The following is a 17,142-nucleotide window of genomic DNA, read 5'->3' as shown; positions in this document are numbered from 1 at the left end:
CATGTGATATAACAAAAACAGAGCTTTAATATTAGTAACGGTTATGGTTTATCACCTAAAGTAAGTGTTGTAATGCAGTCTGTTGATATATCAACATCTGACCTTATTTAAGCTGATGGATTAACTGGCATAATGGGTCAAACATGATGAGAGCAGAGAATGGTTTCGCTTACTTGACTGAAATCATGTGATGAAACATTTCTCTTGGCTGTCTGATTTACCCCTAAAAGTTGTTTGATCTTTTAAGTTTTGAGCTAAACTGTAAATGTTATTAACTGTAACTGTAATTTAATCCATTTACTGACATACTTTTACTGTGAATGCATGTGATATAACAAAAACAGAGCTTTAATACTAGTAATGGTTATGGTGCATCACCTGACTAGAATTTTTTTTTATCATTAAACTGGTGTTCTGTTTCTTTATCTTTTTGGCGTAACAGCAAATTTTCTATTTAGGTGTCCCACAGATGGTCAGCAGTTCATGTTTGAATAATACTTCTCAAACTTTTCTTGTGTCTCTAGCCTGATGATGAACCAGACCCAGAAGAGCGGGACCACTTTCTACAACAGCTCTATAAGTTCATGGAAGACAGAGGTACATACAGCCATCCACTCATTAATACTTCAACATATGACCATTTTGATTTTAACCCAGATCCCCACTCCAGAACTCAGTGTGTGCTTAGTCTTAACCTAGTAGTTATTGTGTAGTACAGTGCAGATCGAGTCACATTTTGCTTTTTATTAACATTGTGCTTCTTTATTGTAACGCTTTACTAAACCTCCACTCTCTCCATAGGAACACCTATTAACAAACCTCCTGTATTGGGCTACAAGGACTTAAACCTCTTTAAACTCTTCAGGCTGGTGTATCAGCAGGGGGGCTGTGACAGTGTGAGTGTCCTGTTTTTTTTTTTTTTTTCTTGTAAAACCTTCTGTTTGTATTTACATAATGTGACCATGTGTACCGAGCTGTCCCAGACTGGGGTTAAAAATGATGATCCTGAGAACGGTTTCGCTTATTCGACTGATGTTTAGTGAAGTCATGTTTCTCTTGGCTATCTGATTATCCCCCATGCATGAGCCATGAGTCTTAAGAATCTACAAATGACATTTTACGTTGCTAAAAATGTTACCTTATGTGTTACAGATTGAAAGTGGATCTGTATGGAAGCAGGTCTATATGGATTTGGGAATCCCTGTCCTGAATTCTGCAGCTTCTTACAATGTGAAGACAGCTTATAAAAAGTAAGTGTTGTAATGCAATTTGTTGATGTATTTAAGCTGATGGATTAACTGGCATAATGGGTCAAACATGATGAGAGCAGAGAATGGTTTCGCTTACTTGGCTGATATCATGTGATGAAACATTTCTCTTGGCTGTCTGATTTACCCCTAAAAGTTGTTTAATCTTTTAAATTATGAGCTAAACTGTAAATGTTATTAACTGTATTGTTTATTGTATTAACCTGGCTACCTGTGTATATGTTCTGTTTGTCTTTTATTTGCATAAATTACTTATTTTTATGCTTGGATTTCATATTTTATGTCTCGGACATGTCAATTTCAATGCCCCTGATCTGATCAGATCAAGGAAACCTGGATCACCACACTCCCCCCTCCAATCTGTGGTCGCTTCTTAATTAGCTGCCAGTGTTGAGTTGCCTAGCTCCATGTGACCCGGTTTGACCTTACCTTTCTCAGACACAGTTAGTTGTGTATGTTTGGAAGCCTGGCCAGGTCGGTGGTTCTGCTGCGATTCAATTTTCAGGTTCGAACACTGCAGTGGTGCACCAGCGTGTTTGACCATAATGCCACCCAAAGGCCCGGATCATTTAATAAGGCACTTTTCCATACATTACTGAATTGCAGGATTTATTAATAGAATTATGTCTTTGGCCCAAATGGCTAAAAACTGTTATGTTTGAGTCACTTCTGATTTGCAGGCACTTTTTCTGTTTGTCATAAGATTTACAGGAAGGGGTGGGCTAATCTAATTATTGGTAAAATCGGTCATTTTAATGGACTGGAAAAATAGTAGGAAAGGCTGTTCATGTCACTCGTTTGTGCTTTGCTTGTTTTAGTAGATTTGTCACTGAAACTTATACACAGTTAACTAGTATTTACATTTTATGTAAGTGAGTAGGCCAGTGTAATCCATAACAAAAGACAAAAATGTTTAGTCTCTTTGATTATTGTAGTCATTTGACTATATAAAATGCATTGATAACATTTTATGCACTTTCTGAACCAGTAAATGATCAGGTAATTTGGTAGTAAATGAATGCTAAAACATCAATTTGTGCAACTGCACTTTCTAATGCCTCCTTAACCAGGCAAGTTGTTTTAAGTGCCTGGCTGTGTTCTAGCCGATAAATGATGATGGACTGTATAAGTAAAAGAAAACACATTAAATAATTCCTGCTAACTTTTCTTTAGGTACCTGTATGGCTTTGAAGAGTATTGCCGATCAGCTCAGATCCAGTTCAGGACTGTGCACCATAACGAGCCTCGGCCAGCCTCTTTGTCAGTTGTAAAGAGTGCTGAACAGAAGGAGGAGGAGGAGGAGGAGCAGGAAGAAGAGGAGGAGGGTGAAGAAAAAGAGAACCAGTCTGAGCAGACTGAGGCTGAGCCTGAAGCGTGTAAGGACAAACCAGACGAAGATGACTCTGACGCAGAGGATGAGAAAAGCCACAGAGATATCTCTTCTTCCAGGGTAAGTGGTATGATGGTGCATTTCGGGTTTGTGGTGTTGCTGCTGTACTTTGTTAAGCATGGGTGGGACATTCAAAACACCTGGCAAAGGTTGTTTAGGTTATTAATTACAGAACAATATATCATTTAAAACAAAGTGGATCTGCATAATGCATGCTGCATGGTAATATTACTTGACAGTATGACAGTATTTTGTGATTAAGACTAAGCTTCAATATAGGGCATTCGAGGCACGGTGACTCAGTGGGTAGCACTGTCGCCTAACAGCAAGAAGGTCCGGGGTGGTCCGGGTCCTTTCTGTGTGGAGTTTGCATGTTCTCCCCGTGTGTGCATGTGTTTCCTCTGGGAGCTCCGGCTTCCTCCCACAGTCCAAAGACATGCAAGTGAGGTACAGTAGGGTCAAAAAGTATTTAGTCAGCCACTTATTGTGCAAGTTCTCCTACTTAGAAAGATGAGAGAGGTCTGTAATTTTCATCATAGGTACACTTCAACTATGAGAGACAAAATGAGGAAAAAAAATCCAGGAAATCACATTGTAGGATTTTTTAAGAATTTATTTGTAAATTATGGTGGAAAATAAGTATTTGGTCAATAACAAAAGTTCAACTCAATACTTTGTAACATAACCTTTGTTGGCAATGACAGAGGTCAAACGTTTCCTGTAAGTCTTCACCAGGTTTGCACACACTGTAGCTGGTATTTTGGCCCATTCCTCCATGCAGATCTCCTCTAGAGCAGTGATGTTTTGGGGCTGTCGCTGGGCAACACGGACTCCACAAATTTTCTATGGGGTTGAGGTCTGGAGACTGGCTTAGGCCACTCCAGGACCTTGAAATGCTTTTTACGGAGCCACTCCTTCGTTGCCCGAGCGGTGTGTTTGGGATCATTGTCATGCTGGAAGACCCAGCCACGTTCCATCTTCAATGCTCTCACTGATAGAAGGAGGTTTTGGCTTAAAATCTCACGATACATGGCCCCGTTCATTCTTCCCTTAACACGGATCAGTCGTCCTGTCCCCTTTGCAGAAAAACAGCCCCAAAGCATGATGTTTCCACCCCCATGCTTCACAGTAGGTATGGTGTTCTTGGGTTCTTCTTCTTCCTCCAAACACGACGAGTTGAGTTTTTACCAAAAAGTTCCATTTTGGTTTCATCTGACCACATGATATTCTCCCAATCCTCTTCTGGATCATCCATATGCTCTCTGGCAAACTTCAGACGGGCCTGGACATGTACAGGGGGACACGCCTGGCACTGCAGGATTTGAGTCCCTCTCGGCGTAGTGTGTATACTGATGGTAGCCTTTGTTACTTTGGTCCCAGCTCTCTGCAGGTCATTCATCAGGTCCCTCCGAGTAGTTCTGGAATTTTTGCTCACCGTTCTCATGATCATTTTGACCCCACGGGATGAGATCTTGACCCCAAGGGAGATTATCAATGGTCTTGTATGTCTTCCATTTTCTTACAATTGCTCCCACAGTTGATTTATTCACACCAACCTGCTTGCCTATTGTAGATTCACTCTTCCCAGCCTGGTGCAGGTCTACAATTTTCTTCCTGGTGTCCTTCGTCAGCTCTTTGGTCTTGGCCATGGTTGAGTTTGGAGTCTGACTGTTTGAGGCTGTGGACAGGTGTCTTTTATACAGATAACGAGGTCAAACAGGTGCCATTAATACAGGTAACGAGTGGAGGACAGAAGAGCTTCTTAAAGAAGAAGTTACAGGTCTGTGAGAGCCAGAAATCTTGCTTGTTTGTTATTGACCAAATACTTATTTTCCACCGTAATTTACAAATAAATTCTTTAAAAATCCTACAATGTGATTTCCTGGATTTTTTTTTTCTCATTTTGTCTCTCATAGTTGAAGTGTACCTATGATGAAAATTACAGACCTCTCTCATCTTTCTAAGTAGGAGAACCTGCACAATCAGTGGCTGACTAAATACTTTTTGACCCCACTGTAAATTAGAGATACAAAATTGTCCATGACTGTGTTTGACATTAACCAAAGTGTGTACATGACGTTAAAATCATAATAAATAAATATATAGGGCATTTGCTAGATTTGTACTAGCGGTATTTAAACACACCTGCTATGCATGCTACTCGCGCGTCCTTTTTAGACTTCATGCACACTTTGTGTTGTGGAATTGATTTTAAATACTATACTACTATGTTTGTATAGAACTACATAGTCGCATAGTAAAAAGAGAACTATGATTTTAATGCTAAGTAGTAAATCAGTTGCCGGGCTAATCATGTGATCTTTTGCCTCTCTGTGATTAGGGTCGACGGCGCTGTACAGTGACTCCTTCAAGAGCAGAGGTGAAGGAGTCCGTCAAGCCAGAAAAGGTAAAGGAGGAGAATAAGGGGGAAGAGCCACTTGTAGCAGAAGTCGTCGAAGAGGAGCAGAAGGAAAAAACAGAAGATCATTTTATCAAGCGGCGCAGCCGACGTCTTGAGGAGTCTGACAAGGACTCGGATGAAGAGGATCAGGAGGAAGAGGACGACGACGACGAAGAGAGTGAAAAATCCAGATTTAAAGAAAGGTAGATCATCTTTTGACATTACTTTGCTGGTGTTGCTGGATATAACGATAGATTTATGCTGCACATACCATAACCTGTGGGTTTAGCTTTAACTCCTAGTTAGATTTGAAAGTGATAATTTTTGTTAATGATTACACAAACTCCTCAGTTTATAGTAGCAGGACTATTTAAGCTCACCAGGTTCTCATGATGATACAAGAGAATGGTTTCGCTTATGTGACTGATGTCATGTGATGTCACATTTCTCTTGGCTGTCTGATTAACCTTGTTAATTTGAAGTATATCACCAATCATGATTAGAGGCAAATGCATTATTTTTAGAGCAGTGTAGAAAAATGGTTGTGAATGAAGAATGGGTTATGTGGCTATAAGCAAGGAGGTGGGGGGTAAGAATGTATAATGACATTGATAGCCTATAAAAGGCTGATGATATTTACACTATCTGCTAATACCACATATTTACATTGTCACACTAAATCACAGCGTTTTTTTTTATTGCAGTCTTACATGACTACACCATACGATACTGCCTTCTTACAAAGTATAGTTTTTGCATTTAAATTCCCCAATTTCATTTTTCTTTTTTTTAAAAATCATTTTTACCCCTTTTTTCTCCCACTTTAGCGCATCCAATTTCGTCCCATCAATCATCCTCTCACTAATGCTGGTCCCTGCTCCTGATTGGGGCTGACGAGGCTGCTCCACGCCTCCTCCGACACGTGCACAGCAATCGATTGTCTTTTTTTATCACCTACACTTGACGAGGATCACACATTCTGCCGCACTCCTTCCCATCTCCATGCAGGCGCCACCAACCAGCCAGCAGAGGGTGCAATTGCACCAGTTTGAGAGAGAGAGTCCCCCTCCGGCTTTAAGTCCCGCCCCCACCTGAACAACAGGCCAATCGTTCATGTAGCCACTCAGCCCAAGCCGGCAAGGCAGAGCCGAGATTCGATACCATGTATCCGAGATCTCAGCTCTGGTGAACAGCATGTGTTTTACTGCTGCACCACCTGAGCGGCCTAAATTCCCCAATTTCTAATATTTCTATAAGTCCAATATAGGGCTGTTGCGGTGAAAGAATTTCCCCTTGCGATATTCAACCTGTCTCAATATCGCGGTATGCGGTGATATCGGCATTTTTTTTTAGTTTTGTTTGTTTTTGAAAATTACTTAATTAATCTGGATTTTAGAGCTATATAAACAAGCTTTATTGTTAGGCTATGATTCGATATATTATTGCTTTATAATGACAAAGATGAGACAGCTTTAAGACCAATGAAATGCGTGTTTAATGTTAAATACAGAACAGAGCAGGGATGCGCGTCTTTTTCCTCTATTAAAAAAGGTTTAAATTTAGCTTCTAGCCTAGGCTAGATATACACTGTGAAACGAAAAAAAAAAGAGTTTAGGCTAAATATTTTAAACGCACATCTAATCAAAATATGGTAAAAAAAAAAAAAATAGAATAAAGAATAAAGTCTGTAAGAGTTTAAACCTGCGTTATCATGCACGCTAGAAGAATCAACATGTTCACCTGATGTGGTTTAGAGAGGATCTGAGTGGGGTAGTGATGTTCCCGGCGTTACCGATGTTACACTAATACACACGTGTACTTATCCTGCCTGGTTATTGCGCCACTATTAACTATCTATTTAGTAGGTATAATTAACATAACAATATATACTACATTTTAAGTTATTATTTGTTTCCATACATTTTTATTCAACGAAAAAATACATTTAAATCATTCCAGCAAGCCAGCAAGAGAATATTTGCAGGCTGCAATTCCATATTAACTGTCATTAAGTGTTTTAGTACACCACGGCTGTTTGAATATAGTCTAAATTACAAGTATTTTATTGAGTGTGAACTCAATTTAATCATTAATAAACTTGCCTATAATTCCTGTTGCGATTGTTTACATTTTAAAACACAAAGCCTGACACTCAGCAGCAACGCATGCGAACAGGTTGCGGGAAAATGATGCTCTTAGCTCATTTTCATTATGAATTCATTTAACATTTATTACGCCCGAATGTAAGCGTAAAAAACAAGATGGACCCTGCAACAATAAAAAAAAAAAGAGAAGAAAGAAAGAAAAAACGTGAATATCGCGGTGATGCGGTTGCTTGGCATGCCCTGCGGTTGGCTGGTCTATACCGCGATATTTCAAAATTGCGGTTAGCGCGACAGCCCTAGTCCAATATTACAGATTAAGTAGTGTTTATTTCCTGCTAGTTCAGATCTGTATTTGTGGTGTAGCTAGTATAAATAATCTAGTCATGATTGATGATGACACTCTTTGCATAATAACTTTAAACACTAGTGCTAGCGACTGTCAAAGTGAAATACTAGCATTATGATAAAACGCAAAAACAACAGTATTCTAAATGTTATGTTCTATATGTTACATGATTTCTTTTGGCTGCTCCCATTATGGGTTGCCACAGCGGATCATATGACTGCATATTTAATTTGACACGTTTTTACACTCAGTGCTCTTCCTGACACGCCTTCTATTTATCCAAGAATGAGACCAGCACTAAGGGTGCACTGATATGCCCTCCCTTTTCCCCAATAGCTAGGTTCATTGAACGCCACATGCCTTCTGTATTTGTGAGCACAGCCTGGGATACTAAACAGCTACTAAACTCAAGCACTCAGCATCATGGCTCTTACCACACATTACTCTTCGCCACACCAGCACACTTATGTTTTACACAGATAATAAAAAGTTATATTGAAACACTCTTATCGAAGAACAAAAATGTGACACTGGATTGTTGTTGTTGTTAGTAGTAGTAGTACTATTAACACTACCTTTGTATGACTAATTCACTACTACAGTGACTGTACAATAGACATTGCTTATCCAGTTACCACTGCCATGATAAGACTCTCTCCTAACAGCACATTGTAAATCTTATTAGTGTTGTATTATGGCCTTGCTAGTGGTTGTGTATGTTCTTAAATGAAGGCATCTGTAGCGTATCCATAGAGTATAACACAAAATGCTTTCTGGAGGTCGAGTGAAATAGTTAACATATCTGGGTTTTGTGTCTCTGCTGTGCAGCCTCTCTCAGTGGGTATTTATCAAACACAGCTGTATACATCTGAGCAAGGGCATCTTTTTATCTGCAACGACTTTTACTGTCTGGTTAAGGTGGTATCATGAGTGGTAAATGACTACATAGTGCACAGTTTGATCCTTTTAGGGAATCAGCAGAAGAAGTGTACAGATGTGCTAGTCTGTGGCCTTTTCTGGAAACATGGGTGTGGTGGATGCAGCAGGGAAATCTTAACAGGATTTGAACATGACTAATTCAGAGAAACAGAATATAAGGGGGTTATATTGTATTTTATATAATTTTTTTCTACATGTTTTACACAGTACCTGTGTACATTTCATAATCAAATACCGTCTGCACACACAGTGCAACAGTATTATGGGTACCAGAATTTTGCTTTAGCCCTCTCTTTACTGAGCTAAATTGTTTTACTTATTTGCTTTTTATATCCCAGGTTACATTTTGTTCACATAAATGGTGGGGGTTAAACTTAATAACCACATGGTTCATAGGGTTTGTGTCATAGGTGTGCCACCAACCATTTAAAAATCTTGCATCCCACCTTGAGAATAGCCTAAAAGCTTAAAACTCCTTCACCACCGTGGTCTTCCGGTGTGTTTTTCTCAGATCTAGACTCAACTAAACAGGATTGTGAAGTTCAGCATTCATTATTTGGCTGTCCGTTTTGTGAGCTGGGTTTGTTCTCTGGATTTGCTCCTGTTTGAGATTTCGTATTGTACTTAACAGAGATGAGAAGGAGGATGAAGACGGGGATGACGAGTCCGAGCACTCAGTTACTGGGACAAAAGTCAAAGTGAAATACGGCAAGGGAAAAGCACAGAAAATCTATGAAGCCAATATTAAGAACACAGAGAACGATGATGGTGAAGTCCTCTATCTGGTTCATTACTATGGGTGGAATGTGAGGTACGTCTTTTATGCAGTCTGACTTGCTTTAAAGTAACAGTGCTTGGGACTAACATGATGACATTAGAGAATGGTTTCGCTTACTTGGCTGATTTCATGTGAAGCAGCACTTCTCTTGGCTGTCTGATTGTCCTGGTGAATAGGTCAAATTTTAACTGGTTGCCATTATAACCCGTTGGTCACATAGAACACGTAAATGGCTCTTACTGCATTGACTTTGACTTTTGGATGTTTATTGTTACATAGCTGTTGATTGTAATGCTAATTTCTACTGCATTTCCACTACTTTTCTAATGTGAACCTCTGTTTGACAGATATGACGAGTGGGTTAAAGCAGATAGAATAATATGGCCTGTAGATAAAGGAGGAACAAAAAGAAAACAGAAAAAGAAGGTTAAGGTAAGTAAACAGAATTTAAAATCTTGTAGCTTTATGTGTAGCACACACGTGATTTTAAGGCTGTTTTTTCAAGTAGCTGAGTAGTTTGGGAGAGATGTTTGAGGTTTCACTCGATCAGAGACTAGTTATGTGTCCCTCACCAGCACAACTTAATTTCTATAGTAGTCATTCAAACCCCAATCTAATTTGGTTAGCCCAACCATTAGAAACAGCTAATGAGGGGGTGAGAACTGAGAACGGAAATATAAAGAATAATAAAAAGTTGGGGTAAGTGTCTCTTGCAGGTATCAAACCTGCTGTATACGGCTGTGCACAGAGTAGAAGACAGCTATTGTGTTCCATTTACTATAATTAATAAGCTCTAATTTGTTTTTCCATCACCTGTAATGTTACTCTATTAAGCACACTGTATGCTAAGAGTTGTGCCCTTTGAGACGGCCCTTTAGAGCTTGCTGTGTAAAGCAACCCTTTTCCCTCTTTTTTCTCCCCCTTTAGCTCATCCAATTGTTCAATTTGCATCGTGCTTCCTCTCCGTCTATGCCGAACCCCGCCCTGACAGAGGAGATCGAAGCTAACCCACATCCCCTCCGAAACATGAGCAGCAGCCAGATGCATCTTTGCCACCCACACATTGATGAGTTTGGCGCCACCTAGCGTTGCATGCGGAGAGACACACCCTAAGGGCACTCTCCCTCATCTCCTGTGCAAGCGCCTCCAAACAGCCGGCAGAGAACGCAATCGCATTCTGACGGAGAGAGACCCACATCCGGTTCTTTGTCCCACCCCCCCATATGAGCAACCGGCCAATCGTTGCTCATATAGCCACTCGGCTTCGAACCGGTGAAGCAAAGCTGGATTCGATACCACGTACTCAGAATCCAGCTCTGGTTGCAGCGTGTCTTTTTACCGCTGCGTGGCGAATGTCCAAATATTTGATGCTGAATTGTAGCATGCGGTCTTTAATGTGGTTCTGACATTTTTAGTATTTGGTTTAAATCCTTTGTAGACTGATAACTCTCAGCCTGATCCTGAGCTGTATGAAGCTCATTTTTTGCTCTGTACACCCTTATTTTAAGCAAAGGGGACCTCCACTAATGAGATGTTATTCTGGTAATTGTCCATTGTCATCACTGCAACAACACTAACAACTAGGAATGACCTGGAAGCGTGTTGTACTGATATGAGTGTATCAGGTGGAGCAGTGTTTTGGGTTTTTGTTGCTGGTAGCACCTTATTGTTAGTGCCTTAATGTTAATGTGTTCAACCCGAAATGCAAAGTTCACATCATCCAGTGATCAGAAAGTGTCTGAACCAGGTGGAGCGGTCCAGGTGCTTTCTGTGTGAAGTTTGCATTTTCTGTGTGGGTTTCTTCAGGGAGCTCCGGTTTGCTCCCACAGTCCAAAGACATGCAAGTGTAGTGAATTGCAGATAAATAGATACAAATAAACAAATTAAATAGTTCTAGTCCCCAACTGTACATGTCCCTGATTCACTCATACCTGGACAATCGAAGTGATAAATCTTGTCTACTCAGTATGGCGATCTTTTTCTAAGGTCTTTAAGTGTTTACTAAGCAGTAGCGAACACAGTGCTGTGGATACAGTGTTGTTAATCGGCTCTGGTGTTCCTAACAGAATAAAGATGATGACGAGAAAGAGGAGGACAAACTGACCAAAGCAGGTGTAAAACGTGGCCGACCTCCGCTGAAATCCACTCCTCCCAGCACTTCCCGCAGTGTATCCAAAACTCCCAGCAGTGAGGGCAGATCCAGCACAAAAAACTCACGTCTTTCAGAAACACCCACTCTGCCCAATGGCGAGGGTAAGTCATGGCATTGTGCTTCAACTGCCTTGTCATATAATCTTACAATAGCAACCTTTTGTTGTAAAATGATTCTAAATGTAAAATAATTCTTGACAGGAACTCCTCGGCGACGAACTCGGAGAACCTCGGAGATGTACGATTCTGACAGGCCTTCCAATAGTAAGACTGATAGCACTGTTTTTTTTTTTGCATTTTACAGTTTCCCAATTTAGTGTATCCAATCTGCTGCTGGGGACCCTGACAGTGTCCAAGGAGGGGGTGTCTTGACTGACACACACTCCCTCAGATGTGTGAGCAGTCTTACCAGTCTCCTCTTATTCACCCACACTTCGGTGAATTTGCGCATGAGGTCAGCTTTGCGTGCATAGAGCCACGCCACGATTTCTGCGTTCCTTCACTTCTGTGCATGCACCCTGGCGACCAAGGTCCTTCCACAGCCCCACCCTTTTTAGTCTGGTCTTTTCTCACACAGCAGACTGGAGACAAATTTTGTCAGCTGCAGGCATTAGCCTGTTATGCCCAGCCGACCGGTAGCAGAGCCGAGATTCGAACCTGGGAATTCAGAATCTCGGCACTGATGTGCTAGCGGACTAAGCTACCTTAGCGATATTGTGATTTTTGTGGGAAATGAAACAAATGCCTGTAAATCCTTACTCTCTTTGCAGATTCAGGGAACTCCTCAGACGACAGTGAGTGTGAGGATTCTCCTGAGAAGAAGTCTAAATGTGCGGAGATGACTGATCCTGCTACAGCACGAAAGCAGGAAGAGGAAGAAGAGCGACATGAGAAAAAAGAAAAGATGAAGGCTGCTCAAGCTAAGCTGGAATGTCCCACCAGCCCTCAGGAGAAACCTCACATTCCCCAGCTGAATGTCGAAGAGAGAAATGAAGAATGTGAGCCGGCCACGTCGCCGGAATCGGCAGACAAATCTCCCAAACCTAAATGGAAGAGGGCTCGTCCGAGGGAACCAGGGTCTGAGACTCCAGCTATGCTCTCTCCCTCTGCGGCTAACCACGTTCAGACCGAGGAGCCTGTCGCTTCTCCTCAGCAGCTTAAGAAGCCTCAGGAGAGTGAACACACCAGCCCCGCTGTGAACATGCCTGAGCCGACCGACTCGGACACTGACTCAGCCACTGAGGACATCACGCCTCCAGAAAGGAGCTCCATAGCCAAGCGCAAAGCCACTGAGCATCGGACACCAGACAAGAAAATTCGCCTGGATCACAAAGACGAAGCCAAAGTTCTCGCATCACAAAAGCAATCAGACATAGGGAGACTAGCAGAGGTTGCACTGGAAGCTGAAGACTCCTCTGCAAAACCAGTTCCACGATCTGCAGCCTTAGTTCCACCATCGGTAGAAGTTCCTACTGATGAACCGGAGGTCAAAACCGAAATGCCTTCTCTTACCAGAGAAATTCAGATAAGAGTAGAACCCCTTCCGGACCTGAGCACAATGAAGGAGGACGCGTCAGCTGTCGCGGAGCTGATGCCGCAGATAGGCTTAGAGGCACTGATGTGCCACGAGGTAGACCTAGATGACCCAGAAGAAAAGGAAAAACCATCAGAAGAGTTGCCAGTACTGAAAGAGGTAAAACCTCCTGCTCCCAATACTATTGTGACTCCTGTGCAGCCTCCGCAGCCCTCGTTCCATCTCCCTCCCAGCTTGGCAGCCACGGTACCGGTGCCTCGGCTATGCTCTCCTTCCTCTGCGCCCAGTCCAGACGAGTCCCACAGCACCAAAAGCGAGAGCGACGTCACCGTCGAGGCGGACAGCATGGCGGAGTCGCATGAGGGGCTGGGTGAGAATTTTGACGCCAGTGCCAGCTCAAGCAACTCCAGCATTTCCCTTCAGGAGAGAGATGCCAAGGACAGAGGTTGGTCACTGTACATGTTTCTTTGTGTTTACAGCCTGATACTGTTGGAGGTTGTGGAATGTAGTTTAACTGTTCACATTTAACACAGAATTTGTTGCTTTAGGTCAGAAAAGATTGTTGGATGGCAACAACACCTCGCCTGCTAAGAAGCAGAAACGCAACCAGAAACGGCTAAGCACTGCATCTGCTGCAGAAAAGAACGGCGCAGGTAAGGATACTGTTTACAATGGGTAACCAGAATCATAGATGGTACAGGGTTCATATGAAAGGACCAGTGCTGGATGCTGAACTGTCTTTTGTTCTTTGTTCATCTTTAGGTCACAGCAGTGACAGTGAAGACCTGCCTGGCATGGACACCTCTAATAAGCTGACTCCAGTAAAACACTCCAGCCTGGCCAAGGCTCATAAACACACTCGCTGTCCTGGCATTGCATCCCCCAGCAGTAAAGACATGGAGAAAGACAAGCACAAAGACAAGCAGTCCTTCCCCTCTCCACGCACACACAAATGGACGTTCCAGCTCAGTAAGTTGCACTAAACCTTTTACAGCTCACTGGAGGGATGTGCTCTTTTACATGGTTTATTTAGTTTAGGTAACTTTACTCAAATAGTACATAAATAATCACATAAATATTCATCTACCACCCTGGGTTTTAGGAGAACGGTTTGGATGTTTGAACTGTAAAGCAGCCAAAAGTCCAGCAAACTAAATGTCTCAAGACAACACAAGAACAGTTTTGACCTACCTTGCAGCCATGCAAATATGAAATAGACCAAAATATAAAGACAGATAAAGTAAACAGACAGAAACATAATATCTATTTTGCCATTAAATTTACACCATTTTCGGCATTTAGCAGACGCTTTTAACCAAAGTGACTTGTGTGACAGTATATTATCTAAGCACTTGAAGGTTAAGGGCCTTGTTTAGGGACCCAACAGCGACAACCTGGCAGTGGTGGGGCTTGAACCAGCGACTCTTTGATTACTAGTCCAGAACCTTAACCGCTAGGCTACATCTACATTAAATGACACACGTGTTAAACATGCCATTAAAACCCAATTAAATAAATAAATAAATAAATCTAAATGTGTCACAAAAACATGGTCCTGCATTGACAAATTTCAAGAACTTTAAAGTGACTTGGAGTATTGGAGTAAATTCAACATTCAACGAAGATTCTAAAATAATCACCAGTGCCATTCAAAGCAGTCTTGTGGTTCTTTGGTGCTATAAGCTATAATTTATGTAAGGTATAGTATAAAAGGCTTTTTTAGTGCATTTTGACCTTTACACAGCTGCTTCTTTAAAGCAGTTTGGCCTTTTGTTAGTAGCTGATTAGTAGCGGTTTTCTAGCTCCTAAACAATCGCTGTTTGATTTTGCAGATGAGCTGGAGAACATGTCGAGTGCTGACCGTATTTCCTTTCTGCAAGAGAAACTTCAGGAAATTAGGAAGTATTACATGTCCTTAAAATCAGAGGTGGCTTCCATAGACAGGAGGCGGAAGAGGTTAAAAAAGAAGGAGCGAGAAGGTAAGAATGTAGAAAAGATAAAAGTCTGTGGAGCTGATTTAATGCTTAATGATGAGTATGAACGAGCGCTTAACTAAACTTTCCGTCTGGTTTTTAGTGTCTCACACCACAGCATCTACGTCTTCTGGCTCATCAGACACGGGCATGAGTCCCTCCTCAGCCTCCCCCACCCAGAACACTGTCGCTGTGGAGTGCAGGTGATAAGACGGCACCCCCTGCCTTCTGTCTTTCTCCCTCCACTCTGCCCACCTCTGCCTTCTCAGCATCCTGCTGCCTCCATGGAGACGTGCATACTGACGAGCCAGAGCAAGCAGCCAAAAGCACTCGACTGCCCCGCCCCGTTGCCTCCTCCTTCTCCATCATCGTCATCCCTGATTCTGCCTTGTGGCCACTCCCACCTCCTGCACTTTGTAAACTGATCCTGCCTTGCGCTCTGTCTCGCTGCCACTTTCCAGGAAAACAAACTCCGCTCGAGAGAGGTGAATGTAATCAGAAAATGCTACACCCAACAACCGATATCCATCCAGACAGTTCAGCGGCACTTTCCTCTCTCAACAAGGCTCAAACAGAAAGCTCCTCGTGCAGCCGGGAGCACAGACTGGTTTGGCTGCAGTAATCAAATGGCTATCGAAGCATTTCTAAAATCTTAGATGAAGCTCCCTGTATAGGTATGGTCACTTAACCAGCTGGATATGGTTAGGAGAAGAAAAACAAACAAACAAAAAGGTCAATTTTGTGCGCTTGCTCCATCAGAACTGCCAAAGTACATGTTACAGCAGAGTGCTCTATTTTGGAAAAGTGGGACAAAGTCAATTGCAAAAGGGAATGTAGTTTACTGAAAACTGCAGCTGGTGTCTTCCACGTAGGTAGTGCGTGAAGTATGTGAGCACAGATGATTATGCAAAACTCTATTTTTGTTGTCTTTAAAAAAAAAAAAAAAAAAAACCCAAACAAATATGAAAGAAAATGTTTACAGTGGAACCCAAGACAAATGTTTTCAGTGGACTCATTTCCTTTGCGAGTGCATTTTGTCTTTTTATATGTAATTGCAGAGTTTTATTTTAGTATGAAAAATTTCGAAAGCTATATATCGCAGCCGTGAAATTATTTAATGAAATATTTCTAGGTCTAAAACTTTGTGTAAAATAAAGGTATTATCTTGCAACATGTTAAGTATATTTATTCAGTCAGTGGATGGAGTTTTCTTTTTCCAATATGAAAATCTTCCACTTTCTTTTTTTGTTTTTGGTCCATGGAATTACAGATAAATGAAAAAATGTTGTGGGAAGGTACGACTGTCAGGTCGTGATTGGATAACTACTGTGAGGTAAATTGTTCCCACTCTGTTTTCCACTCTTTACTATTTAGGCCCAAATGATCTCAACGTTTCTGAGACCTTTTTGGAACACTGTAACTTAGTGAGCCACTCTGTCTGTCTTCAGATTTTCTGTTACTTGTTGATTTGACCGGTTCATTCTCATGTTTCAACAAGTCAAGTTCTCAATCAATTGAATAAAATTTGCTAAATGGATGTGTGTTTAGCCCAGGGGTTTCTTACTAAGATGAATTCTTTTGTACATAGATCTTCCAAAACCATGTATTTGAAAAATACATTTTACACAAACTGTAAATGGTTTATATTATTTTTTAAACAATACATCTTTGTATATTACACTTTTTTCTATGTCAAGTTGGTAGAAGAATTAGCACACTTTACTGTACATAATAAACCACTGGTCATGAACAGGAGCCTAATCCAAGCCCTCTAGAAAAACCAACCCACTAGGATGTTAAAACTATTGGCAGTGATTCCTAAATAACGAGGACTTGCTTTATTTACAGATTCCTGGATGAAGGAATAAAGGTATTGGGTTCCTGAGCAAAGCCATTGTATCTTTATGTAAAATAAGCAGAGCTCTTTTCATTTCTAATAAAGCTTTGAAATATGATTGTCTTTTGTTTATTTGGAGCAAAATACTGGATCCTGACTCACAGGGTGATTATTATTGGTTCATGAGCAGCTAGGTAAGGGCACATCAAATGCCATAAATAAGGAGTTGTTGTGTTGTAATGGTCGGAAGTAAATTATTAAATCAGGTTATCACTCAAAGAAGTTGGCTAATGCCATTAATTAAATGTTTACATGACATTTTATGTTATTTTTAGTTTATAAACTATTGTTGTAGGTTTATAACTTTATGGTGAACTTTGGTGGAGTAAAACCAGTTAAGAGCCACTGCTATGAAGTAAA

The 17,142-nt window shown here is 41.3% G+C and overlaps 1 protein-coding gene and 5 non-coding genes across 6 annotated transcripts in view; all 6 read left to right on the top strand.

The window, feature by feature from the left end:
- The window catches only part of arid4a (AT-rich interactive domain 4A), a 29,900-nt gene extending 13,060 nt beyond the window's left edge, over positions 1 to 16,840 (top strand). The window contains exons 12-25 of the mRNA XM_063007185.1: positions 525 to 597; positions 802 to 896; positions 1,153 to 1,250; positions 2,442 to 2,718; positions 5,000 to 5,262; positions 9,081 to 9,260; positions 9,575 to 9,659; positions 11,294 to 11,480; positions 11,580 to 11,642; positions 12,149 to 13,357; positions 13,461 to 13,565; positions 13,675 to 13,881; positions 14,745 to 14,891; positions 14,989 to 16,840. Coding sequence (XP_062863255.1) covers positions 525 to 597; positions 802 to 896; positions 1,153 to 1,250; positions 2,442 to 2,718; positions 5,000 to 5,262; positions 9,081 to 9,260; positions 9,575 to 9,659; positions 11,294 to 11,480; positions 11,580 to 11,642; positions 12,149 to 13,357; positions 13,461 to 13,565; positions 13,675 to 13,881; positions 14,745 to 14,891; positions 14,989 to 15,092 — 3,093 coding nt within the window. The 3' untranslated portion in view covers positions 15,093 to 16,840. The remainder of the gene's footprint in view (positions 1 to 524; positions 598 to 801; positions 897 to 1,152; positions 1,251 to 2,441; positions 2,719 to 4,999; positions 5,263 to 9,080; positions 9,261 to 9,574; positions 9,660 to 11,293; positions 11,481 to 11,579; positions 11,643 to 12,148; positions 13,358 to 13,460; positions 13,566 to 13,674; positions 13,882 to 14,744; positions 14,892 to 14,988) is intronic.
- On the top strand, positions 139 to 220 carry LOC134325883 (small nucleolar RNA SNORD53/SNORD92). Its single transcript, XR_010014396.1, has one exon. It is a non-coding gene; the product is annotated as a small nucleolar RNA SNORD53/SNORD92 (small nucleolar RNA).
- On the top strand, positions 992 to 1,072 carry LOC134325887 (small nucleolar RNA SNORD53/SNORD92). Its single transcript, XR_010014399.1, has one exon. It is a non-coding gene; the product is annotated as a small nucleolar RNA SNORD53/SNORD92 (small nucleolar RNA).
- On the top strand, positions 1,313 to 1,394 carry LOC134325882 (small nucleolar RNA SNORD53/SNORD92). Its single transcript, XR_010014395.1, has one exon. It is a non-coding gene; the product is annotated as a small nucleolar RNA SNORD53/SNORD92 (small nucleolar RNA).
- LOC134325884 (small nucleolar RNA SNORD53/SNORD92) lies at positions 5,444 to 5,525 on the top strand. Its single transcript, XR_010014397.1, has one exon. It is a non-coding gene; the product is annotated as a small nucleolar RNA SNORD53/SNORD92 (small nucleolar RNA).
- LOC134325886 (small nucleolar RNA SNORD53/SNORD92) lies at positions 9,310 to 9,391 on the top strand. Its single transcript, XR_010014398.1, has one exon. It is a non-coding gene; the product is annotated as a small nucleolar RNA SNORD53/SNORD92 (small nucleolar RNA).
- Positions 16,841 to 17,142: the final 302 nt, after the last annotated feature.

The sequence above is a fragment of the Trichomycterus rosablanca genome, chromosome 13 (genome assembly GCF_030014385.1).
Source record: "Trichomycterus rosablanca isolate fTriRos1 chromosome 13, fTriRos1.hap1, whole genome shotgun sequence".
Taxonomy (NCBI): domain Eukaryota; kingdom Metazoa; phylum Chordata; class Actinopteri; order Siluriformes; family Trichomycteridae; genus Trichomycterus; species Trichomycterus rosablanca.
Note: the sequence above shows the minus strand (reverse complement) of the source record. Positions and strands in the feature narration are given on the sequence as shown.